The following is a 27942-nucleotide window of genomic DNA, read 5'->3' on the forward strand; positions in this document are numbered from 1 at the left end:
AACTTCATGGTAAGGCTACTAAAAATGACAAGGCTAAGTAATGTAATGCTAACTAACGTGCTCACTACTAGCTAGGTAGCTAACTTGACTATGTTCCATCCACAACATGTATATTACCTATGATATTACCTGATATGTCTGATCCAGCGACTCCTGGTCCTTTCATAAGACGGGAAGCGATAGAACGAGCAAGTGGTATGATCACTTTTGTGATTACAACGTGGTACAAAGCACACAGGCATCTTATAAAAGTGAATTTATTGGAGCAATCTCTTATATTTATTGGAGGGAATAAATCAGTTATGAAATCTTCTTCTTCACTTTAATTACGATTCGCAACCACTTGGAGCATTATCGCCTGTGACATCACATGCGCGACCCAGAATGGGATTTGGGATTTGTAGTCTTTGTAGTCGCGTATTTTTCATAGTCTTATATTTCAACAGTTTTACGACAAAATGTGACTTTTTTGACATGGAAATGATTGTTTAAGATTGACAAACATCATATGTGTAGTTTGTGGCACAATTCAAACGGGATCAAAAGATACGTTTTCTCTCTCCATTGAATTCAATGTATAATTTTTCGCTTCCGGGGTCCCATGGACCGGAAGTAGATGGGCGTGACTTCGCCTCTCTATTGAGAAACATCAGACATAATAGTAAAACACTGAAAGGGAACATTGTATTGCACCAGGAGCTATCTTGGGACTTTTACTGCGACAACGTTGACTTGCCTGTGAATAAAAAATAAACTATAGTGTTGGTGATCTACAGTGTTGTCATTCTTCTTTGAACAGCAAGACCGCTAACACCCTATTTCAACAATCAAACTCCTTGTCATTGACATCATTAACAGATAGTTTAGCTTCTCACCATCATTTACTGTGGCCCACTGATGTTAACGATCGTAACTGAAAGGCTGCCTGTCAAACGTAAACATTCAGCCACGTGACTTGCAAACTATCGCGAGAGTTTTACACTAGACGGATCCTTTCTAGCCATAACCCTGTTGGTTGGCGTTGCTGTGTATGTGTGTGTGTGTGTGTGTTAGCAAGTGTTTGTGTGTGTGTAATTTCGGAATTTCCCCATAAGGCAAGACCCGCCCAACTCTGTCTCTGATTGGCTTACCCTGAAATGTTACCCCGCGTTAACCAATCATCACTCCTCTCTGGTTACTTTCACTTTCCATGGTGCTGTGAGAGGACATCGCTGTATTCGCCTGTAAATTACATCCGCAGGGAGATTCGGTTCAGTTGGATCACATAATGTAACGCAGTAACGCACCCATTAAAATCACAGTAGCCTAACTATAACGGCGTTACTTAGTGGGAATAGGTAACTAGTAACGATATTAGTTACTTTGTAACGCGTTAGTCCCAACACTGTTAATGATGCATACCCACTTAACGGGAAGACAATCAGCTAACAGACGATATTAAAAATGTTACCTACACGGAACAGAAGTCCAACACCAAGAGTCTAAATCAATACAACAAAACGGGCTAACGGGGCTAACGGCTACTTTAGCACATAACTGGCAAAAGCGATCTTTTCTACATCATTTTATCAAAAACATATCACATGGAAACTGAGATTCTACAGATTACATTGGTATAGGCCTAAGTCTCATCAGTCATCACTGTACGACCAAAACTCACTGAACTAGCAGCCAGGAAAGAGCAAGAAAACAACTTCACTTTACGTAGCCATGATGATAGTTATATCTTACCTTTGCTGTTTTGTGATCAAAAGTTGTGTTCAAGGGCATAAAAAAGGTTAATCCAATGTCTCTTTGTAACTTTAAAATTATTACTGATAATCCATCATTACAATTATGAACAGTGTTGGGACTAACACGTTACAAAGTTACTGTAACGCCGTTATTTTGGGCAGTATCTCTAACGCATTATTTTTTAAATTGAGTAACTCAGTTACCGTCACTACATGGTGCGTGACTCCGTTATTTTCTTTATATAGTCTCGGCTCCCAGACGTTGGTGAGCGGCGCCAACAGCGAGGCGAACAGAGATGAGAACTGTACTTAAGTACAGTAGGCTACTTGAGTAAATGTACTTAGATACTTCCTGTGTCACATGCGGAGACGCGCTGTGGGCGTGTTTGTGTTTACTAACAAGACTATCATGGCGGCGGCGGAGCTCAAGTCGAGTTTCTCCGCCTGGAGATATTCTCACTATTTCACTTTTGTCGAGCACAAAGAAAATAACGTTTTAGTTAAATGTAAGTTGTGTCTTTGCGGGTCAAAGTAGATAGGATTATTTACTGCCCAAAACAGCAATTCAAATCTGTTGAAACATCTGCAGAAACAACATGCTGGGACGAAGCTATGCCACAGACCCAGAATCATCCGACGCCACTCCACCTCCACCTAAGCAACAGCGGCTGGATTTTAACTGAGGGACTGCTAGCCATGAAAAAGTGGATAAAGCCATTGTACGGTATGTTGTAGAACACATGCAGGCTATTTCTACTATTTCTATTGCTATTTCTTGATCAACAGATTGTATTATGTCCCTATGCAATAACAGTCCTGAAATGAAGGCTATAAGGGCATTGATGGGATCCCTTTTTTTAAGTAACCAAATGCGTTACTGTTCACAGTAACGCATTACTTTTTGGTGTAAGTAATCGATAAAGTAGCTGAGTTACTTTTGAAATGAAGTAACTAGTAATGGTAACTAGTTACTGGTTTTCAGTAACTAGCACAACACTGATTATGAATAACAAACGCAATAAACGGATTATAATGGTTAGCCGACCGGAGCATCCGGTTTAGGAGGTGCGCACGCAGCGTCTCGTTTTAACTGAATAATGGTCATGTTTACATAGATTTATGAACTGCCCCTAATTACCGCCCCCCCTTCCAGAGACACACTGTCAAACACACTCATACCTGCTTGGTATGACATTGAAAAATGTACATTCAATAATAAATACAAATAAATTACAATAAAATGACTGTTGTTCATGATATGATATATCATCATATCATGTCTATAATTTTGAGCACCAAATTATTGGAAAGTATCGATAAGAGCAGTGGTTAATTTGAGCCGGATCCTGCCGGAACAGGATCCGGCACCTCTTCATTTTGGCCACCCTGTGTTCCGGCACCTATTTGGGCTGATCCGGTACCTCTCACAAAAAATAAAAATTAAAAATGGTTAAAATGAAATAAAATATGCAGATATTAATTTACAGAAAAAATCCCAAGAATTTCATGTCGTTTATTAAGATTAAGATTTGAAAGAGTCGGAGATCTGTGTTGACGCACTGAAAAGCTGGACCAACGGACAAACGTCTTTCACTTTTGAAATTCGCCACATGAGGAGCACGTCGCAGAGAGGAAGAAACGGTGATTCAATGCAAGCATGTCAAAAAGACAGTTACATTTACTGTCTTTCTTCAAAAAGAAGGAAGAGGTAATAGACACTTCAAAACGAGTCAGAAAAGCCTCCACAAGCAGCGACGAGGGCAGCTGCAGCGGTCATGTTGATGGTCAAAACCAGGAGGAGGTTAGCGCCGCAACAGCTAGCCAGCTAGCTAACCGACAGCTAGCCAAGCCCGGGCAGCGGGTCAGGTTCACCGCCAGCCGGAACAGGAGCCAGCTACCGTCAGCCAGGTGGACCACCAACAGCAAAGGGTGGGTACCCTGGCATCAACTAGCCCGGTACAACAGCCGGAGCAAGAGGCGAGCGGAACCGCGACATCAGCTGGCTTACAGCAGGAAGATTCAGTAGGAGAGGAGAGCGCATTGAGCGTAGAAGAGTGTGGGACGTCCAGCGACAGGTCAGTTTTGTCTAACTGTGGCCAAGAACTTGGAGGACCGTATGTTATCTCAAGGAGGCCGGATGCCAGATAAAACTGGATATAACAAGTTCATTGAGGAGTTGAAGGTGCTTTACGCACAATACTGGCCCGAGGACGCAGGTGCGCTGTATGGAGAGACTGAGGTCGAGTCACTGTGTCAGCGCTTCAATATTGCCAACCCGCGCGCAGTCATACGGGCCTACAGAACGTACAGAGACTCAGATGGTAAAGACACCCCCGATGAGCTGATGGAGTTACTTGTTGCTGTCAACAGCATTCCCATTGCAAGTGCTGAATGTGAGCGCGGATTTTCTCAAATGAACTTGATTTGCACTCCCAACCGTAGCTCTTTGCTCACATCTACCATGTCATCTTTACTCTTCCTAAATCTTGTTGGACCCCCCCTGGCTAAATTCAATCCAGTCCCGTACGTGAGGTCCTGGGTGGCCAAAGGACACAGAACTGCCACAGACACACGCAGTAAAAGCAGAAAAAAAGAGATAGAGGACAATCCGGACATGCTCGTGATGTGGGGTGTTTTAAACAACTAAATATGGTGAGCAAACATACTGTCTATTAATAGGCCGCCGTGCCAATCTTTGAATAGGCCTAATAAATATTTTTTTTACACGTTAAACCTGTTGAGAAATTAATTGCTGGCTGTATACTGAAGTCCCACCTGTGGTGATGTGGGCCTATGTTGTGCGTACTAGCCTAACAAATTATAAATTATCGTCATAACATTTATACCATGGATACTATTTGAAATTGAGGCTTGTAAGTCCCACAGCGTTGCAAGTGGACATTTTCATGTTGTTTTCAGCACCTTTTCTGTATACGTTCCGGGACCTGTACGCGTCTCGTCATCCCTGAGCTGTCATATGTACTTTGCGTTCCGGCACCTTATGATTTACAAATTAAGCACTGGATAAGAGTATCGAAAAATACCGGTATCGATAAAATCCAAACGATACCCATCCCTAACTGAGTCCTTTACTTCACCTGAGCTGAGGTTATCTGAGACTCTCAGTCTGACAGGAGAGAGTTCTCCCCCCACCTTGTTGTTGAAAAAGCTCCTTATGCATACATGCCAACCTTTCCAAATCCAAAAGAGGTTGGTTTGTGCGTGGCAAATGTGCACGCCCAAATTAGGTAATCAGAAGAAATGGAACCCCAGTAATTACATGTATAAACCATGTATTTAACATATATTGCATCATGTTATGCATTTTTCAGAAAAAGTGGTAGTTTGGTAAACAGTGACATCAACAACATGTCTGGTCTGTAAAATGTCCAAAAGTAAAATAATGGGAGATAAATATTCCAAAGTCTCCACATTTTATTATATTATGTGTGTTTCTGGTCCTCTTTCAGTTGACAAAGTGTAGATCAGGGGTCGGCAACCCCTGGCACGCGGCACCGTAACCAGTGGCACACTAGGAATAAGTGGAATAAGTGTCCAAAATATTTAAATTGTATTTTTGGATCCTGACGAGACCGCCGCCAGAGCGCGTCTCCCCGTTACTTGCAGAAGGAAGCCATGCACGCAACGCAGCCCCGCTCTCTTTATAGGTGACTTTCTGCCGCTTTCCTCCGTGGTGCAGTGCTGATCGTTTCACCACGGAGGAAAGCACTTCACTAATTGCAGTACCCATAAGGAGCTGTACAAATGCTGCAGTTTTTGCGTGGCTGTGTATTTAGTTGAAAGCCCAGTGGCGATCTGTTCATCTGTTATCGAAATAATATGCTTCAAAGGTGCGGACTGGCCATCTTGTGTGTTGAACTTTCCTGTCGGCTCCCAGACCGTAGTCGAGGAGGGCAGAAGCAACAAGCTTCAGGTTCAATAACCCACTTTAGCTGAAATGACTGGAGAGAGGCGAGCTCTTCTTGGGAGGCCGTTGCATTTATTTAGCTGTTCTTCTATTTCACAAAATACATCACAGACCTCTGCTTTTCTTCTGCCTCGTTTCACTTCCAGAAACATACACACGTTCACTCACTGTCGCTCTACCATCCACACACACATGCACAAGCCACACCCCTCTCTCTCTTAAAGGGACAGCGATCTCATCTCACTCTGCATGACACTAATATCATAACATGTGTGCTCTGAGTCTGGAGAATCACAGAACAGACGATCGTCCTTATTATTAGGCCGTTTAAACCAATTATTTAAATTCGGCATCATGTAAGTTGAGCTGACAGGTCCACACACTTCTTCCCCCGCAGCTCCCTCGCCCTCCTGCTGATAGTTGACGAGCGTCAAGCTCCTCAACCCCCGCCCCCCCCGTTGATAATACTCGATCGTTGGCACGCTGATAACAATTTTTTTTTTAAATGGCACTTCATATCAAAAAGGTTGCCGACCCCTGGTGTAGATGAAGGATGTGTCAGGGTGGAGAACTCTTGTGTGAACATTGGATAAAGCCAGGTTCATATTCTTGTTTCATGTTGTTGACATATTAGAGTCAAAGGTTTGCACAGAGCGAAATATCTTTGTGTTGCGCCATATATCAGAAAATACTGCATTAAAAAAGTCATTTCCTGCATGTTTTTGCAGTGTGATATAAATAATGTACAAGCTTTCAGATTGCTGTAGTTCACTAAACATAGAAATTAACGACTAGTGATGGGCATTTCGAATCCCTTCGGGGACACAAATCTTTTGATTCAGTTCACTTTAAAGATTTGTTCACTGATTCGTTCACCGGTTCGCGAACGACTTCTGGTGATTTGCAAGTTCGCGAACGATTCTTACGATACTTAATTCGTTCAGTGAGTCTTCACTACAGCGCTGTGTGTATTTATCGCTAAGCTAGCGGCTAAGCTAGCTGGACGCTACGGTTCAGGTATCCGTCCTCTGAAGCTTTTAGGGCCGACAGGGGGAGGAGAATGTCCCTCTAACGCTGTGTGTGTTTCACATTAGCGGGACGCTATGGAGCTCAGGTATCCGCCTTCTGAAGCTTTTAGGGCCGACAGGGGGAGGAGAATACAACGCTGTGTGTATTTATCGCTAAGCTAGCGGTTAAGCTAGCTGGACGCTACGGTTCAGGTATCCGTCCTCTGAGGCATTTATGGCGGACAGGTTGAGGAGGATGTCCCGCGCTGATTACAGTTTTAATCCTCTGTCAAACTGCATGTTTTCTGCCATATTTGATGAGAGATAAAATGATTTTCTGCCACAGGAGTTTGATAGAGAAGAACTGAAAAAGTATGCAGTAAAATAACTTCATAGTAGCCTACTTGTGGTAGAAGTCCAACTAGTACTGAGTCCAACAGTAAGGTACTTCATTGTATTTTTGTGGTAGTTGTCTAACTGAGTCCAACTCTGTGTAGATGGAACATCCAGTACTTCGGAGGGGCCCTAACGGGACTCTCCTCTTGAAAGAAAGGTATATAAGATAAAAGAACTGTAGGAAACAGTTCTGAACTGTTTCCGCCAGTTCTTTAAGTTTGTTGTTCGCGAACAGCTTCTCTTTAGCTTTTGGCGGAAGGTGGCGACTCAAACAAACAAATCGTTTTGTGGGAGGAATCAGTTCATCTCATTCACTTCAAAGATTTGTTCAGAAAGAACGAATCGTTCGCGAACGACCCATCACTATTAACGACATGTTTTGTGCTGAAAATGTCAGAAAAAGTGAAAGAATGGGAGATAAATATCCCAAAAATCTCAAAATTGTATTATATTTTGTGTGTGTTTGTGGTCCTCTTTCAGTTGAGACACTGTAGGTGAAGGATGCTTCAGGAAAAGACCAAACACTGGATTCTTTCAGTCGCCAACATGTGTTTTCGAGACACTGATATTAACGGGGAAACCCTGCAGGACTCAAATGCCTCGTCTCTGCTTCCTAAACTCATTTGGGAGTGATGACTGATTATTATCAGTCCCGGGGACGCAGTGCGGCAGGCTGGCTTGACTGTGCAGTCCCGGGGGTAACGCTGCCCTTCCTCTGCATGCTGTTTCTCTTTCAGAAACACAGAGGACTGTTTGTATGGGATCACAGACACGCTGCAATCGGTTTCCGCTAAAAGTCGAGTCCAGTGTCTGGAGTTTCATTTTTATTTTTTATAATTAGGTAGGGAAAGCAAGCTAAATCAGTAGGCGGTCAAAACATGTCAAAAGCGGTAGACTACCGCCCAAATCGGTAGAGTTGGCAGGTATGCTAATATCCGTTAGCGTAGCTAGCACCAGATGCTAACCACAACGATCTTCGGTACCGGCGCACGCTTGCTCGCGCACGCACACAAAATGGCTCGTGCCACACACACACACACACAGAGCAGAGCTTGAATGAAACACAGAGACCCAGAAGTAGGCTACTTGTAGTGTACGGTAGCATATTATTTTCGAATAAATCCTTTTTCAAATTATGAATTTCACACACATAAAAAGACATACATTTATTGGGGGTGCTTAGGGGGTGCTATGGCTATCCTGGGGGGTGCTTCAGCAGTTGCTATATTTCCCTTCAAAAAAGCCCTCTGTCCCAATGGTATGCATGCACCAGTAGCCTACACGCTTTGTAAAAGCAACTACAGTAGCCTCTTTGTAATCTATTGATGTTGTATGAGTGATGTTACATCAGCCGAGCCATACATTGACTTGCACAGGATCTCAACCAATATCCAGTTATCCTAGCCAAAGAACACACCATCATCTTTATTAGTTATTTGAGGCTTCGGATGTGAAAATAAAAATACTGCTGAAAATCTAATCAAAGTGGTTTGGCAAATAAGTGTCATACAAATTACAGCACTTCAATAAAACCGTTTTTTTCTATCAAAAAACCATCAATATGGCTTCAGTTTAAATGTTTTCTTTAATGTGTGCATCATCAACAGGTTTAAGTGTCCAGAACATGGTGATTAAAGGAATCATTAATTAATATAAGGATTAGATTATCATCTTTAGTCATCAAGGCATCGACATGTCTAAATCTATACATTAATCTGAAATTGTCACAATGTTAAAGAGTTATACTTTGAGGTTCAGTATCTACAGCTCTTGAAAAAATGAAGAGACCACTCCAAATGTTTCTTAAGTCTTAATCTCTGCAGCTAGTCCATTTCAGTGACTGTTGAATTCCAAAACAGAAAAATGTTGTTAGTAGTTTATAGAATAATAAAAAAAAAAGTTAATTCTACTCAAACACATACCTATATGTACAACCAGAGAAACTGATAATGCTGCAGTGGTCTCTTATTGTTTTCCAGAGCTGTATACTGTTCTCATGGAGACATTTATTGGCAGTAGTAGGTGAGGACGTTTTCCTGGTTTCCTCTGACCAATAGGATGGGAGCTCTCAGATCTCGAGACAGGAAGTCCAGCCAGGCCAGGTAGAGAGTGTTTGGACACACCCCTTTCCTCCCCACTGGCATGGTGCTGTCAGTAATAATTAGTTCAAATTAATAACTTGAACAGTTTGTTACTTATAATGAAATAAAAAATGTATAAGTAAATACTTAAAGACAAAATGATTATACTGGGCCTGGATATGCTGGCAGGCTAAGAATCAATAGCCATGTAGTAACTCTGCATTGTCTTCTTTGTAATAAAGAAGAACTCTCATGGACTACAAATAAAAATGACCCTACTCACATAACAATCAGAGAAGCTTCTCTGGAGTAATCCTGCAGAACCTCATTTAGACGAATCTGACGAAGAGACTGGATCACGCAGAGAGAGTACAACATTTAAAGAAAAAGACGGGGGGAAACGTTTGTAATGTTTGGAGTGTGTGTGTGTGTGTGTGTGTGTGTGTGTGTGTGTGTGTGTGTGTGTGTGTGTGTGTGTGTGTGTGTGTGTGTGTGTGTGTGTGTGTGTGTGTGTGTGTGTGTGTGTGTGTGTGTGTGTGTGTGTGTGTGTGTGTGTGTGTGTGTGTGTGTGTGTGTGTGTGTGTGTGTGTGTGTGTGTGTGTGTGTCAAACCTTGGCCCTGTTCCTCTCCAGATCCTGGTCAGTGATCATCAACAGCTCCTCCTGTCTTGGTAGATCACAATCAGAGTCCTGTTTGGGATTAGTTTCAATCTTGAAGCGACCCACCATATTCTCAAACTGATGAACACTGAAGCACACAGACAAACCAGGAACATGATTAACTGCAGACAGTTCTACAGTAAAAACAAGTCTGAATTAATTCCTTCCTTTTAACTATGTCTTTTAAACACTTTTCCTGGCAATTTCAATGTTTTTGTTTTGTGAAATATGGACAATTTATAAGAGCTGGTGAACATAAAGGCCTTGGGTGTTATAACATTTAGGATCTGATCCATCATTAACTCTACAGTATCTATACATCTTTTCCCCATGGAATTTTTGCTTTTTCAAAGATGGTTAACCCAGCTCAACATGAATCATCACATTTCAAATCGCACAAGGCAGATCTCTTCCCTGTTGTCGGTGCTTTGCTTGCTTCATTCTCTCAACTTGTGGCAGCCTTACTTTCCCAGCTGGGGTTTTTGGTAGATGTCAGGAAGCACTTCAACGTCATGGAAACCAAGGCGGAATTTCTTGATCAGTGCCAACACCCTGAGAAGAGAATGTAAATGTATGTACAATTAGGTTTTCTCATTTGTAAACCCCTGCAGTGGTCTTGAAATCACGACTAACATTTCTCCTATCACGGCTCTGCTGAATGTGTAAACAGGTATTTTTTGGAAAATGATGCCATGTCAACTGTTTCAGTGGAGTATATGTGAGTTGTTTAAACACCTTGTTTCTGTCTCCTTAGTTGCCACAAAATAAGTTTTGCTGGTTTTAATTAGCTGGAGGTATTAATGATTATGCCTTATCATATGTACTGTCAGTATAGTATATTATTTTGCTTGCTTGACCTCTGCTTTACTTCTCATATATCTGTTAACTCACTCACTGTCACTGTCTGGGGCTTTCAGTCGTCATAGCGCTCATCATCAGCTGTTTACATCTAGAAGGCACAATTCAATCAAAGTACTTACTTCTCTTTCTGCTCATCCTTCTGCTCTGTCTCCCCCCCCACAAACACTCGGACCTTACATCTGGCCCAGCGCTTCCTCCGAGTCAGCAGGTAGGGCAGAAGCAGGGTCAGACCTGGTTCACACACACACACACACACACACACACACACACACACACACACACACACACACACACACACACACACACACACACACACACACACACACACACACACACACACACACACACACACACACACACACATACACACACGTACAACCTGTGATAATATTCTTGACGTAAGAAGAAGATGTGATGGATGGATAGATGTTCATACCTCCGTCATCAAACAGCCAGTACACATCGATGGTCTTCTTCCCTTGTTTTTTCTGGAACACTGTACTACTGAGGTCCTGGTTCAATGAATTCAGAAGCTGCAAACAATTTTGAATGTACAACCGAAAGTAATTGTTTACATTATAATGAAATCGGCTAATTGAATTAGCAGGTTTTTAAGTTCACAAATGTTAAACATGTTCTATTCTAACTAACTTACTTAAACTTAAACTAACTAACTTAGGTTCGTGAGCAGGACCCAACCCAACTCAAAAATCACCTTCCAAGCACATTTATAACCAGCACATTCAGACAGTTTGTCTGTTAATTCTCTACGACAGACAAACCGGGGTGCTCCCCCTAACGCCTGATCTCATAACTCAAAACTTCCGTCCCACATTTGTACTTTAACAGACTTAATGGTAATTAGTCAAGTCAACACTGGGCAGTGGTGTAAAGTAACTAAGTACATTTACTCAAGTACTATACTTAAGTACTTGGTAATTTTGAGGGACTGGAATACTCTTAACTTGAGTATTTCCATTTTTTGCTAATTTGTACTTCTTCTCCACTACAATTGAGAGGTCAATAATTTAGTTTTACTCCACTACATGTATTTAATAGTTACTTTACAGATTTGGATTAATGATGTGAAATATAATCAACTCTTAAATTAGTTCCACCTGGAGTAAATCCACAAGCTTCAAACTAGCTGCACCTTTACCAGCTTTGAGAACACTTTAATGATCAATCATTATAAAACATATCATGTCTATTATTCTGAAATGGTCCAATCTGCACAATGACTACTTTTACTGTCGCTACTTTAACTATATTTTGATGATAATACTTTTGTACTTTTACTTGAGGAACATTTTGAATGCAGGACTTTTACTTGTAACAGAGTATTTATACAATCAGGTACTTCTACTTTTACTCAAGTACAAGATCTGGATACTTCTGCTTTTACTCAAGTATAAGACCTGAGTACTTCTACTTTTATTCAAGTACAACATCTGAGTACTTCTACTTTTATTCAAGTTCAAGATCTGAGTACTTCTACTTTTACTCAAGTACAATATCTGAGTACTTCTACTTTTACTCTAGTACAAGATCTGAGTACTTCTCCCACCTCTGACACTGCGCTTAACTAAATCGGACACCATTCTTTTAATCTTTTACATTCACGGAGCAGTCCTCAACACTTAACAGGCTTTGATCTCACAACAAAATTAAGAGAGCCTGAAATTCGCCTTAAACATTTTTTTTAAACCTGCCATAACTCCCAAACCCTACACTCTTAGGACATCATTTTTCATGAAAAACATAGGGAAACCTCTCTTAGGTTGAAAAATCAAAATCAAAAAAATTCAACAAAATGCCCCTTGAGGGCACGAAAAGACAAAGACTTTTCAACATGTCTCCATTAAGGCCCATTGTAAATTCAGCCTCATCTTTACTCATAGCACCAGCCTTACACCTTCAGATAAACTGCCAAAAGAGCCACATTATTGACCCGAAAGTACACAAAAAGCAAGTTTTCTAACAGTCAGTGCAATGCATTTGAGCTTTAACAATTTGAATCCAAATAATTGCACTTTTCAGCATTTTCCACTTAAGTTCTGCAACACACTTAGGCCTACTTGGTGCATGTAGCTAAATACAGCTACAGACACCATTCAGCGATTAAAATATTCAGCTTTTTCTGCCTCTTCCGCCAAGTTCAGCAACAAATGTTCTCGGCTTACAGCATTCGCATGCATTTTCAGCAGGAAATGCATTTTCAAGTTAATATTCCATTCCTTACACACTTAATGTATATATAACGTCCTGCTTTTTATATTCTTAACGTAAATTTGTATTTCAACCTGTATATTTTCTACTTTTTTAATGCTATTTTATTTCTATTTGAGATGTTTACATTTTGGATTGTTTATTTATAGTCTTTTAATTTCTCTAATGTACAATGCCTTGTCTTTTTATGCTGCTGCAACGCAAAAATTTCCCAAATTGGAATAAATAAAGTAATTCTTATCTTCTTATCTTATCTTAAACATCCGGAACTTCAATCAAACAACATGTCTTTTTAGAGTTGATCTTTCTACTAAAATAAATGTATTAGTTAACTTCAGGCCTTAAACACTTCTCTCATCGTCCTTTAAACTTCTCTAAAGTCTAGACACACCCTCTGTTTCCTTTCCATTCATCCACTCTCTCTCCTACCTCATCCTTTCCCCATCCCTTTATCCTTCCCTTCCTTCACACTTCAAGTCTTTCTGTTAAATCGTATGCAAAACTATCCAATGGATGATTCTTGTTACTGGGGCCTGTAATCACATCTGGACGGAACCCCCCCTGACTTCAGAATGCATCCTTTTCCCGCCTTTACCCATTCCATTCTCTCCCCACAATCCTATATACCTCCAGAAGATATGATAATGGATATACAAACATGAAGTTCTTGTCTCAATCCGGGAAGGGACAGGTATACTCTCGTGTCCTTCATCAAAGCCTGGATTAACTGAAATAAAAACAGTGTCACTTGTTATGTATATTGTTAATATAAAGTTTGTAAATGATAATGATAATAGATGGATGTGGACATTAGTTAACACGAGTGTAGCAGCAGCAGCAGCAGCAGCAGTCGGAGGTCATTCATGAGTTTACTGTCATTGTGCTCCCCCCCTGAGTGAGAAACCAGGCTCTCACTATGTGACTGAGCTGTGTGAGAGACATCCAACCCCTCCCTCAATCTCAGGATACACACTCCGTACTGCAGGTCGAAGGCATCACTGAAACACACAGAAAAGCTTTATTACAAAAAATATGATTCATTGTTCAGAGGTACACACACACAAACACACACACACACACACACACACACACACACACACACACACACACACACACACACACACACACACACACACACACACACACACACACACACACACACACACACACACACACACACACACACACACACACACACACACACACAAGCATTATGGCAAGCCGTTTGAGTATTTATTCCATATTCTTGATATCAGATGGCAGCGTACATAAGTTAGCTATTTGTTGACCACTTATTAGACATTTGGTCACATTAGATTGGCACTCTGTTTTACTTGTTGTTGTTGTTGTTGTTCTACAAGTCACTCTTTTACAGCAACAAGTGGCACTTTTGTCTGACTAGTTCCTACATAAGCCGCCAGGAGCTGCACTAGTAGCACCAAAGTCCCAACTAGTCAGCTTGTTCATGAACTAGTGGCCCTCCGGACCTCTGGAGTGAGTGATACTAACAGTCAAGTTAACTAGCGAGCTGTAAAAGCTCTGACATGTCAACTAGTAAAAAATGAAGCAGAACATAAGCAGACACGTTAACTATTGGCATACATTATTTGCACTAGTTGACTAGATAGATCCAAAATCACTGATGAATCATTGGATAATGCTTGTTAACTAATTAACATTTTGGCCTAAGCTAGCTGACTACTTCAAGAAAGTGTGAAAAACTTGTCAACAAGTAAAGTCAAAAGGCACTCCTACTAGTTAACTAATGAGCATTTTGGCTTACACTAGTAAAACTAGTGTTGGAACTTGCCGTGGATTAAATACCCTTACGGCCATACTAGCACACAGAAAAAGGTGAATGGATCCTCGCTGGACTCACTGCAGTATTCCTATGTAGTTGTCTGCAGCCTGAGGTGTGTCACTCTGCCAATCTTTCTTGAAGCCCATCAGCAGAACGTTGGGCTTGATACGACCCAGACCTGCCCCCTGGTGGACAGACAGCAACAAGAGAAGAAGAGATACAAAAAAGGTCTCTTTCACAAAGCATGTTCAACCTCTCAGGCCCTCTGAGAGATTAACCAGTTATGTTTAACTAACGTCAGCAACAAATGAAAAGAAGACAATGCTACATGTTCAGACTTTATGTCTTTATGTCTTTATTAGGATCCCCATTAGCACTAGCATGAGCATTGGCTATTCTTCCTGGGGTCCTCACACACTCAAAACATACATAAACATTGTGTTTTTGTTTTTAATTGTTAACCCTGCTGTCGTGTTCATTTCTCCCCCTTTGTGCTCCCGCTCAAATTGGACCGGTCTGTTTTAACTGCTCTTAAATGAACACAAAACCCATTAATCATCACCACATTTTTATTAAACACACTGAAAATGTGTTCCAAAACTAGCATTTTGTTGAATAGTGGGTGTGTACTATGGATGAACATAATCTAGGGCAGGAGTCAACAACCTTTTTTAGGATGAGCGCTACTTTCATAAAATAAAACAAGTCGTGAGTTTTACTCCTCTTTGTTTTTGCAGTGTATATATTTAGCACATTTTAACATTATTATATGCTTACCTTTAACCTTTGTGTGCTGTTTGGGTCTGTGGGACCCGTTTGCAGTGTTTACTAAAATAACATGTGTGCAATTTAATTATTTTAACCTGCTTTATTTGGGGGTGGACCTTTTTTAAATGTTGAAGTGAAATGCATCAATCTGGTGCACTTTGAGCAGAACATGAATTTATGGAAACAGCTCTCAACAATCAGATGAAAGGGAGCTGTATACTTTTCAATAATCCAAACATCTTTAGAATATGATCACAACCAATAACAAATCATTTAAACTGGTTTATTCTTATCTTATGTTACCTAGTTAGCATTCTTTCTTTTTATTTATGCATATTTTACTAATCACTCTCCTTTCAAACTGTTTTTTTTTTTTTACTGTCCTATAGCAGTGTTTCCCCTAGGATGGAGTCATAGCAGTGGTGCTAAGGCACGTGGGCCCAGCATAATGTGAGCGCGGACCGCGTGGAATTTTTTAGTGTGTGCGCCCCGCCAATTTGTTTCTATGTGTCAGCACAAGAAAGGCTCTTGAGGCCTAGTACCAGGGCCGGTGCTAGCCAATTTGCTGCCCTAAGTGAGATTTTTTTAAATGTAAAGAATAAATGAAAAATCTCTACAAAAGGCAAATACACTACATAAACAGAAACGTATTGACATAGGTAATATACGTCAAAATGGCTTCAAATGTATTCATGAGCTGCGGGCGCCTGATAAGCCAACATCCCCCACTTTCATCACTTACAGCGCCCATCGTACAGAGCAAATGAAAAGTGTAACCGGGGTGAAAAGGGTGTTACATTTACTTAATTATGAATGTTGTTACATCAAGGCCGAACATTTGGATGAGCGCCAACGGTCAAAAATGTTTTTTCCCTCCCAGAGCTCCCAGCGCAGCACCCCCCAGATCTGGCGCCCTAGGCGACCGCCTGTGCCATATGCCAAAAATCGGCCCTGCCTAGTACATACTGTGGCAATGTCTCAACATTTGCAAAAATACACCTTTATTGAACATACAGTAACACAAATACTACAAATCCACATAACAAACAATCAAAAATGAAAAAGGGTCGCCACTTATTATTATTATTATTTTTTTTGGGTACCTGGCTGGCGCCCCCTAGCAGCGGCGCGCATATTTCAGCAGCGGCGCTGCGCCGCCACTATTTGTATATAGGGGAAACACTGTATAGTACACACTGGAATGATTTCTTACTACATTTCTTACAATAGGCTCTATTAAATAGATAAAGGTGTGCTCTCTCTCTCTCTCTCTCTATCTGATTGTGAGTGGACCGGTGTATAGCGGGGAGCGATCTTTTAAAGTTTACAACTTTTCAAACCATTGTTAACAATTCTCTGGGTGATAGTTTATGTCTTTGTGCATCACTTCACCGACTTTGGTGTTTTTTGGTGGTGTTGTTTGGTTGCACTGGTGAATTGTTTGTCTAGCGGCCCGGCATGGCGTTCCGTGGCAGCTGCAATGGGTTAGAGAAGCTGACACACCATCAAGCTCTCTCCACCTGTCGGTGTGTCGGTGGAGGAGTGTGGTCTGGCTGTGGGGGCTGTGGTGGGATATGGCAGAGTCAAATCTGCCTCCCGCATGAATAGTGCAGTGGTTATTTTTTTAGACTGCACGGAGAAAGCTAACCAGCGGGCTAGTGATTAAAGGGACGCTGTTACCCGTGCTACCCCTTGTCACTCCAGCTAAAAAAGTCATCATCTCTAATCAGGGGCGGACTGGGGGGAAAAATTAGCCCGGGGATTAATTGACAGACAGGCCCACTTAATGCGCGGCATGTATCGGCTGGCCCGGCGACGAAAGTATGTTACTTAACAAAAAACCCGATGCATTTTATGTTATTTTGGACCATTATTCATATAGTAATCACATTACCTGACCCCTTGAGTTGCCTAGAGCAAAACAGTTACAGAATATATTTGGTGATTTTAATGTTAACAGACCATTGATGCAATAGCATTTTGACTAAATTTGCCTGACTTGACACATGGAATAAAACATGGGCGTAGGAAGCATCCTCAATGTGGGTGAGACCATTAAACAGGGGGTGTGGGCAGGTGGTGGACCTCACCTCCTCTAGGGGGGGCCGGGGGAAAGCTCCCCCGGGAATTTTTTTTTGTAAATGTTGAAGTTAAATGCATCAATCTGGTGCACTTTTAGAGCAAAATTAGGGACTAAATCTATGGCAGTCAGTAAGGGCTTGGACTGTGAGCCGTAGGGTCGCCGGTTCAAGTCCCCGACCAGACCTACATTTGGAGTGTGGACTTCTACTTGGAGAGGTCCCAGTTCACCTCCTGCCCTGCCGTGGTGCCCTTGAGCAAGGCACCGGACATCCCCTTTCCCCCCTCACTCCCATTGCTCCCCGGCCGCTGTACAATAGCTGCGCACTGCTCCTAGTACTAGACTCCTGGTACTAGGATGGGTTAAAATTAGAGAACACATTTCACTGTGTGTGCTGTGTGCTCTGCATGTGTGACCATTAAAGAGGGTTTCATCCCTCCCAATTCTCCTTCTTCAACACCCATATAAAACAGAACTGTAAACAGATTTACTTTTTCTTTCAACATTTATTTGAACAGCAAGTGGAGGCAAAAGTGACTGCACCCAAACCAATAAACCTGCTAGCTAACTAGCCTAAACTCAGTTACAGAATTTGGGCAACACGTTCTTCTCCACAGCCGCGCGACCTCTGAGTCAGACGTCACTTCCCCCTTTTCTATCCTACGGGTACAGCCGTACAGCCACTCCCCCTGAACCCCTTTTCCCTGCCAACCCCCTCCCCTATGCAAGCCCCTCCCTCTGAACCCATGGCTCGCTACAATACTGTATATACAAACTATACAAAAGCGCCTTTACGCTTTGGAGCTTGCTTATCCATCTGTAAGCAACTGCCATCTGTAAGCAACTGCCAGCTAGGTCTCTCAGTCACTCACTCCTGATCGTTCACTGCGCAGTGACAGCTGCTACGGGCCTGATGTGTGAAATTGAAACTGATAGATAGAACAAAGGTAGCCTATCAAAACGGCTGGGCTGGGCTTGGCTGGGCTGGGCCGGAACACTTACTAATGTGGGCCGGTAGGATTTAGGTAAGCAAAAAAAAAAAAAGGGAGTGGCCGGAACAATTACAAATATGGGCCGGTAGGATTTAGGCAAAAAAAAAAAGATTTTAAATGTTTTTTTTTATTTTATTTTATTTTTGGCCTTCCGGCCCACACACAGCACCGGCCCACCGGGGAAACTCCCGGTATTCCCAATGGCCATTCCGCCCCTGTCTCTAATGTACCCCCGTTTCTGAGAAACGAGTTGCTGGAGAGAGAGCTGGCTCGACACGGGCAGCTTGCGTCTCCCATTAAGTTGATCCCCCTGGGCTGTAAATCCCCGCACCTCAAGCACGTTGTGTCTTTTAGGGACAGGTGCTTATGGTCCTGAAGAAGGATGAAGGGGAACTTAATCTGGCTCTCAAGTTTAACATTTATGATTTTGTGTATACTTTCCATGTTACGTCTGACATTTTGAGATGTTATGGTTGTGGAGCGGCAGGACACCTGGTCCGCGCGTGCCCGGAGAGGGCGGGTGACGCGCCCGTGGTGTCCATGCTCGCAGCCGGCCCAATGGTAGCCGCGGCGGAGCCGCTACCGGTTGGCTTGTCCACGGCCGGGCCGCCGGTGATGGGGTCCGCGCCAGCTGCGGAGCCGCTGCCGGTTACTTTGTGGACGGCTGGGCCCTCGCCCGCGGCGGAAACGCTGGTGGTGGAACCGCCGATCAGTCGGTCCGTGGCAGAGCCAACGGTTTCACGCGTAGAAAGCACACAGGCAGCCGGTACACACAGTATCACACACACACAGACACTCAGGTCACACAGAAAGCAGATAGTGAGCACACTGCAGCCAGAGTGGCTGAGTCTGTTCTGGAGGATGTGGCAATGGATGACGATTTATTAAGGTTACCTGTTAAAAGGAAAAACGAACAAGTGAGCAAAGGAAGTGTGGCTCAAAAAGGGAAGGTGTCAAAGAAGGAGTCGCTGTGTTCCTCCTCTCAGCCAGAGGGAGTCTCAGAGGACTCAGAGGACAGTGAGTCCTTCTTTGACATCGTTGAGGTAGCAAAGGGAGAGGAGTACTCTTTCCAGAGGATCAGATCCTTTCTGGCGGAAACTAAGGGGTGGAGGGTCTCAGGGGGGTGAAATTAGATAACTTTTTTACTGATTTGCAAATCTTTCACAATTCTGGGTTCTCATGCGGCGCAAAGAAGCCTTAGGGGAACCTTTCTTCAGAGGCCCAGAGAAGGCTCGGTTAAAGAAGATACTTCAGAGGATTAGAGAGGAAAATGCAAAGAATGATGAATGAGTACATCTTGTTTTGATCTTTTCTCTTTTATTTTTCTTCAGCCAGGTTTTTGATTTTGTTAGGAGTTACATAAAGCTAGGCTCTTTAAACATTAACGGTGCTCGAGGGGATGCTAAGAGAGCATCTTTATTTACTTTATTAGGAAACAAGAGTTTAAATGTGACGTTTCTCCAGGAAACTCACAGTACTGCTGAGAACGAGAGTGACTGGAGGAGGGAATGTGGGGGGGAGGGCTTCTTCAGCCATAAGCGCAGCAATAGTGGAGGGATTGCCATTCTCTTTGCGAGGGGCTTTACACCCTTCTCCTGTACGGTCGATGAGGTCATCCCAGGACACTTGTTCAAAATAAATGCTGAATTTGAAAAAGTTAAAATATGTTTTATAAATATTTATGCTCCCGGTGTGGGCGAGAGAGGCTTTTGTTTTTTGAGAAACTGAAACACACTCTTAGCACCTGTGATAGTGAGGAGTATCTGTTCCTGGGGGGTGACTTCAACTTCACAGAGAACCCTGTGCTGGATAGGAATCACCAGGAACCGCATGCTGCCTCGAAGAGTGCCTTAATAAGATTAACAGAAAGCTTTGAGCTGTGTGATGTTTGGAGGCACTTCCACCCGGGCCAGCGGCAGTACACGTGGGTGCACTCTAGGGATAACCTGTTGTCTCTAACTAGGCTGGATCTTGTCTATGTTTTTAAACATCACATTAATGTAAGCAGAAGCTGCTCCATCAGTTCAGTGGGAATCTCTGACCATTCCCTCGTACAAGTCTCAGTTTTTATTAATCATGTTAAGTGTAATAGTGCGTATTGGCACTTTAATGCTTCTCTGCTGGCCGACAACCATTTAAAAAATGTTTTTTAATTATTTTGGGAAAACTACCGTTTATCTAAGAGTGAGTACAATTCTCTTCAGTAGTGGTGGGATGTAGGTAAAGTGAAGATCAAGCAGCTTTGCCTGCAGTACACTTTCAATGTCACAAAGGACATGGCTGGATCTCTGAGAGCTCTGGAGAGAGAAGTGGTGGAGCTGCAGGGATTGGCAGACTCCACAGGAGAGCGAGAACATGTTCAAGTTTTCAAAAGTAAAAACTCAGCTCTGTCTGACCTGCTGGGGTTTTCTGCTCAGGGTGCTCTGGTCAGATCCCGGTTTCAGAACATCGTGAAGATGGATTCTCCCTCTCACTTTTTCTTTGGTCTCGAGCGTAAGAATGGTCAGAGGAGGCTGATGCACTCCCTGCGATCCAATGCTGGGCGGCTGCTTCAGGAGTCCGCCGACATTCGTCAGTGTGCTGTGGAGTTCTACAAAGAGCTCTACAAAACAGAGTTCCAGGCCAAGCCAGAGGTGGCGCAGCCGTTCTATGAGGGCCTTCCTAACGTCCCTGAGGAGGACCATGCTGAGCTGGAGGCGGAGCTCTCTGCCAAGGAGCTGCAGGAGGCCCTGCAGAGCGTGCAGAGTGGGAAGGCTCCTGGCATAGACGGCCTGCCTGCAGACTTCTATATGGCTTTCTGGCCATTTATAGGTGACGACCTGCTGAGTGTGCTCAGAGACAGTCTAAGTAACGGGAGGTTGCCTCTGAGTTGCAGGAGAGCTGTGCTCACTCTCCTCCCTAAAAAAGGAGACCTGCAGGAGATTAAGAACTGGCGTCCTGTGTCTCTACTCTGTACCGACTACAAGCTGCTTTCCAAAGTGTTAGCGACGAGGCTGAGAAAAGTGATGGAGCATGTCATTCACGTAGACCAGACATACTGTGTACCCAGCAGGTTGATAACTGACAACGTGACTCTAATTCGAGATGTTTTGGACCTCTCCGGTTCATTGGGCTGTGAGCTTGGTCTGATTTCTCTAGACCAGTGTTTCTCAAACGTTTTCATACCAAGGAACACTTAACCAATAAAAAAACACTCGCGGACCACCTAACTCCACAAATATAAAAAAACACATCGTTTTTCTAGAACAGATTACAAATCGCCTGAAAATGGTACAAACAAGTGGCAACATGTCTTTTACGACCCAAATGAAAGACCCGGGAGACAGAGGTAAAGTATTTGTTGGATACTTTATTTTCCAAAACATCAAACAAAAAGAAAACGCTCACGCAGTGAGGAATCAAAAACCAAAGAGTTCCAAGAGCATTGACCTTACGTGACAACAGACAAGACAAACTGACACTTAACACTGGGAGACAGGGGAATTTAAACAGAGGGTAACAAGGCACAGGTTTGAACAATCAGGGGCGGGGCTGACACTGATGGCACAGGAGACACACGAGGAGTGACAGGTGAAAACAATCAGGGAATTAGACACACCAGGGAACGACAGACATGAAAAACACAAGGAAAAGGACCAGACAATAACCCAGTAGGAAAAACATGACAGCAAACACCCAAACCTAGACAGACAACACTAAAACCTGTGACATAAACCTGGGGGTGTGACAGAACCCCCCCCCCCTCAAGGGACGGATCCCAGACGTCCCAAACAAAAAAGTCCAGCAGGGTGGGTGGAGGGGGTCCGGAGGACGGGTCTCGGGCGGACAGCCCGGGGGCAAGGCAAAGACCATGGATGGGCAGAAGAGTAGTCGGCGGGTCCTCCAGTGGCACAGGACATAGGGCTGGCAGGACCCCCGGCAGGAGAGTAGTCGGCGGGGCCTCCAACGGCACAGGACATAGAGTTGGCAGGACCCCCGGCAGAAGAGTAGTCGGCGGGGCCTCCAACGGCACAAGACATAAGGTTGGCAAGACCCCCGGCAGAAGAGTAGTCGGCGGGGCCTCCAACGGCACAAGACATAAGGTTGGCAGGACCCCCGGCAGAGGAGTAGTCGGCGGGGCCTCCAATGGCACAGGACATAGGGTTGGCAGGACCCCCGGCAGAAGAGTAGTCGGCGGGGCCTCCAACGTTACAAGACATAAGGTTGGCAGGACCCCCAGCGGAACCTCCAACGGCACAAGAGTAGGGACTTGAGTGGAGACTCGAGAGGAAACTTGAGAGTTGACTTGAGAGATGGCTTGAGAGGGATCTTGAGCGGGAACTTGAACGGAGACTTGAGAGGAAACTCGATAGGGAACTCGAGAGGTGACTCGAGAGGGGACTTGAGAGGTGACTCGAGAGGGGACTTGAATGGGAACTCGAGTGGTGACTCGAGAGGGGAATTGAGAAGAGACTTGAGAGGGGACTCGAGAGGTGACTCGAGAGGAGACTGGAGAGGTGACTTGAGAGGGAACTGGAGAGGTGACTCGAGAGGGAACTCGAGAGGGAACTCGAGAGGTGACTCGAGAGGGGACTCGAGAAGAGATTTGAGAGGGAACTCGAGAGGAGACTCGAGAGGTGACTTGAGAGGGATCTCGAGAGGTAACTTGAGAGTTGACTTGAGAGGTGACTTGAGAGGGAACTCGAGAGGATACTTGAGAAGTGTCTTGGATGGGGACTCGAGAGGTGACTTGAGAGGGTACTTGAGACGGTTGGTTCGCCAACAGAACACGAGGGGCTGGAGTCGGCTGGAACGCCGACAGGACTCGGGGAGCTGGCGTTGGCTGAACAGCCAACAGGGTACGAGGTGCTGGGGTCGGCCGGTATGTCTACAGGACTCGGGGAGCTGGCGTCGGCTGAACAGCCAACTGGAGACGAGGAGCTGGAGTCGGCCGGTATGCTGACAGGACTCGGGGAGCCGGCGTTGGTCGGTACGCCGACAGGACTCGGGGAGCTGGCGTTGGTCGGTACACCGACAGGACTCGGGGAGCTGGCGTTGGCCGGTAAGCCAGTCCTGGAGCCGAAACTGGAGTCAGAACCATGGGTACTGGGGCCGGTACTGAAGCCAGAACCATGGCTGTAAGGTCCGGTTCTGGAGCCGGAAACATGGCTGTAAGGTCCGGTTCTGGAGCCGGAAACATGATTGCTGGGGCCGGCACTGGAGCCGGGACCATGGCTGTAAGGTCCGGTTCTGGAGCCGGAAACATGGCTGTAAGGTCCGGTTCTGGAGCTGGAAACATGACTGCTGGGGCCGGCACTGGAGCCGGAAACATGGCTGTATGGTCCGGTTCTGGAGCCGGAAACATGGCTGTAAGGTCCGGAGCTGAAGCATGGACCGTGGCTGCTGGGGCCGGCAATGGAGCCGGAACCATGGCTGCTGGGCGCGGAGCGGAAGCCTGGACCCTGGCTGTGTAAGCCAGGTAATGGAGTATGGAAGCATGGATGCGTGGGCCGGTACTGGTGCACGGATCCATGGCCTTGTGGGCCGGTTCTGGAACAGGGACCATGGCTGCTGGGGCCGGCACTGGAGCCGGAACCATGACTGCTGGGCAAGGAACCGGAACACGGGCTCATGGCTGTGTGGGATGGTATTGGAGCAAGGTACCATGGCTATGTGGGATGGTACTGGAGCACGGAACCATGGCTGCTGGGTCCGGCGCTGGAGCCGGAACCATGGCTGTTGGGCGCGGAATATTGGCCTTGCGTCTCTTAGGAGTTTTTTTTAGGCTTCGTGGACCTCCAAACGCCAGATCAGACCCCAAGAAAGGGTCAGAAAATGAGGACTGGCTCTCAGGGCTACGTGAAAAAATCCTAAGCCACTCGGGCAACAAGCTCCAGAGCCACGGCTTGCGAGCAATCTCCTGACGTGCCTCCTTCAACGCAGCCTCTCTACCCCGTCTAGATGAGGCGCCTTTCCACGTATAAAAAATATACTCCAGAGAGTATCAAAGACGTTGCGCCTGTAGCATCAAAAGGACTGCTGGGTCCATTTTTGGTCAGTTCGTTCTGTTACGATCTCAGGTAAGTAGTATGTAGAACCCAAATGCAAGAACCGGGAGACAGAGGTAAAGTATTTGTTGGATACTTTATTTTCCAAAACATCAAACAAACAAACAAACGCTCACGCAGTGAGGAATCAAAAACCAAAGAGTTCCAAGAGCATAGACCTTACGTGACAACAGACAAGACGAACTTACACTGAACACTGGGAGACAGGGGAATTTAAACACAGGGTAACAAGGCACAGATGGGAACAATCAGGGGCGGGGCTTACACTGATGGGCACAGGAGACACACGAGGAGTGACAGGTGAAAACAATCAGGGAATTAGACACACCAGGGAACTAACGGCAGACATAAAAAAACACAGGGAAAAGGACCAGACAATAACCCAGGAGGAAAAACATGACCGCAAACACCCAAAACTAGACAGACAACACTAAAACCCGTGACATAAACCTGGGGGTGTGACAATGTGTGATGAAGGTGTTGCGCTGGGCTATATCATGCAATCGGAAGTGAAACTTAACCTCGATATTCCCGCGAGAGTGCGTAAAACTTTAATTAATTAATTTAAAATGTGAAATGTTACCAATATACTCACGGACCACTAGGGGGCACTCACGGATCACCAGTGGTCCGCGGACCACACTTTGAGAAGCACTGCTCTAGACCAAGAAAAGGCTTTTGACCGAGTTCAACACCAGTACTTGTGGCAGACGCTGGAAGCTTTTGGGTTCAGCTCTGGTCTCATAGCCAAGATCCAGGTCTTGTACAGGGACATTGAGAGTGTACTGAAGATAAACGGTAGTTTGTGTGCTCCTTTTGAAGCTCAGAGAGGAGTCCGACAGGGCTGCTCTTTGTCCGGGATGCTCTACTCCCTGGCCATAGAGCCCTTTTTACACCGGTTAAGGTCAAAGTTACAGGGTTTCTCTTTTTCTGGCTGTAGGGATGTTTTTAAATTGTCTGCGTATGCGGATGACATAATGGTCTTTGTTAAAAAACAAGATGACATCAATGTTTTAACTGAAACTGAGCAATTTTTGCAAAATCTCATCTGCTCGAGTCAACTGGGGGAAAAGTGAGGCCTTAGCAGTAGGAGAGGGCAGTATTGACAGCTTGTTGTTACCTGGGGGCCTTGGTTGGAAAAGGGCAGGGTTAAAGTACCTGGGTATTTATCTTGGTGATGACACGTTTTGTTTGAAAAACTGGGACGGGCTTATAGAGAAAGTGGAAGGCCGGTTAAAGAAGTGGAAGTGGATCCTTGCCAAACTTTCTTTTAAAGGGCGTGTCCTTATTTTAAACAACCTTGTTTCCTCCATGCTGGCTCACCGGCTGGCATGCACCGACCCGGCATGCACTGACCTGCTGTTCAAGGTGCAGGCTCTCATGGTGGACTTCTTCTGGGACCGCATGCACTGGGTCCCTCAGAGCGTCCTGTTCCTGCCAAAGGAGGAGGGGGAACATGGCCTGGTTCACCTGGAGAGCAGAGGGGCTGCTTTCAGGCTCCGGTTCATCCAGAGGTTCCTGACTGGGCCTGCTGACCTGGTCTGGAGACCCGTAGCTCGGGCCTTATTGGAGCGCTGTGGTGGGCTGGGTCTGGCTGAGTCGCTGTTCCTAATGGACCTGAAAGGATTACGCCTGAACAATCTCTTGGGTTTCTATGGAGGTCTCTTCAAGGTGAGGGGACTACTCAGAAAAGAGAGACCAGAGTGCTGTGGCTCACTGTTCTGGCTCCTCAGAGAGCCGGTGGTCCGTGGATCTCGGTTTGTGTGTGGAGTAGGACCTTCTCTACAACAGAGACTCTGTGAGGAGAGGATCTTCACGCTGGGCCAGGTGCTGGAGGTGTGTGTCCCTCGTCCGGACAACGCTGCGGGCCTGGCCTCACGTCTGAGCTTCAGGTCAGTCCGGGTGGTCAGCCTCCTGCTGCAGAGCTGGAAACAGCAACAGCAGCTCAGCCAGTTAGAGCTGGCGCTGATTGCTGCTCACTGTAACGGACTGAAATCTCCAAATGACAATGACTCTTTTCCAGAGATGCAATGTTTTCCTGATCTCAGTTGTGAGGGTTTTTTGTTAAAGTTGGACTACTGATTTTTGTTAAAGTTGGACAATGTTACTGATTTTAAGTTTAGCTCCATGTCCAACAAAACATTTTATTATTTGGTGACAAAGGTGCTGAATCAGAGCAGACTCCAGGAGCGAGTGGACACCCGGTGGAGAGCCCACATGGGCCTGACGGAGGCTCAGAGGCCTGAGTGGAGAGCGCTCTACAAGCGTCCGCTGACTAAGTGGGGTGGGGACCTCCAGTGGAGGGTTCTCCACGCTGCGGTAGCTGTAAATGTGTTTGTTTCAGTTATCAACCCTACAGTGTCTGACGCCTGTCCTTTTTGTGAACAGATGGAAAACCATTTTTCATTTTTTTACGGAATGTGGTCAACTCCTTTGTCTTTTTCAGTTACTCACTCAGATGTTGATTTTGTTTAATGTGGTTTTTTCTAAGACAATGTTCATTTTGGGGTGTAGGTACAGCCAGTAGCAAAAGTGCAAAAGTCCGCTTTTGAATTTTGTGTTGGGGCAGGCTAAAATGGCCATTTACCTCGGCAGGAGGAATAAAGTTGCGGAATCATTGGATACCGATGCAGTTTCGATTTTCAAGCGGATGGTTAAAGCAAGACTGAAAGCGGACTACAGTTACTTTTGCTTAACAAACAATGTGGGAGAATTTGAGGCCATGTGGTGCCTTAAAAATGCTTTGTGTTCTTTGGAGAATGAGGATCTTATTTTCAGTCGTTGTCTGAACTGACAATGTGTGTCAATGTGTCTGTTTGGTTATTTGCTTTGTGAAAAAAAGAACAATCTCTCTCTCTCTCTCTCTAGTTCTTTTTCTCTCTCTCGCTCGGTAACAGAGGCTCTGTGCTCCTCCGTGGCGATGACTGCTTGCGTTAAAAAATAATAATAAACACTATTTGTAAAGTGGGGGGACACAAACATGTTTCACATGTGTCTATTAGAGATTTTTACATATGTCTGTAAATGATTTTGGTTTCAGCTGTGTGTGTGTGAGCAGGCTCGGATTTGCCATCGGGAGATTCAGGACTTTTCCCGGTGGGCCGCTGCCGTTGGTGGGCTGCTGCCTACGGTGGGCCGCTGGCTCTGGCATAGGTGGGGAGGCTGTGGCTCAATGGATAGTGTGCTGGACTTCGAATCAGGGGATAGCAAGTTCAGGATGAAGGTGACTAAATATGACTAAAACTAAAAAGGACATTTAACAAAGGAGTAAGACTAAAACTAAATAAAAAAATAGCTGGCGAAATTAACACTACTACTGTGTTTTGTTCTGAAAATAATTTTTTGACTTTACCACGCCAC

The 27942-nt window shown here is 44.7% G+C and overlaps 1 protein-coding gene across 1 annotated transcript in view; it reads right to left on the reverse strand.

Annotated features, from left to right (window-relative positions):
• Nucleotides 1-7569: 7569 nt before the first annotated feature.
• Nucleotides 7570-27942, reverse strand: part of slc12a3 (solute carrier family 12 member 3) — a 98308-nt gene continuing 77935 nt past the window's right edge. The window contains exons 18-26 of the mRNA XM_079680484.1: nucleotides 14774-14880; nucleotides 13810-13892; nucleotides 13461-13621; nucleotides 11102-11198; nucleotides 10785-10896; nucleotides 10270-10356; nucleotides 9757-9892; nucleotides 9429-9496; nucleotides 7570-9212 (exon numbers count right to left, since the gene is read on the reverse strand). Of these exons, the coding sequence (XP_079536610.1) occupies nucleotides 9071-9212; nucleotides 9429-9496; nucleotides 9757-9892; nucleotides 10270-10356; nucleotides 10785-10896; nucleotides 11102-11198; nucleotides 13461-13621; nucleotides 13810-13892; nucleotides 14774-14880 (993 nt within the window). The 3' untranslated portion in view covers nucleotides 7570-9070. The remainder of the gene's footprint in view (nucleotides 9213-9428; nucleotides 9497-9756; nucleotides 9893-10269; nucleotides 10357-10784; nucleotides 10897-11101; nucleotides 11199-13460; nucleotides 13622-13809; nucleotides 13893-14773; nucleotides 14881-27942) is intronic.

The sequence above is a fragment of the Notothenia rossii genome, assembly GCF_949606895.1.
Source record: "Notothenia rossii genome assembly, chromosome: 5".
Taxonomy (NCBI): Eukaryota; Metazoa; Chordata; class Actinopteri; order Perciformes; family Nototheniidae; genus Notothenia; species Notothenia rossii.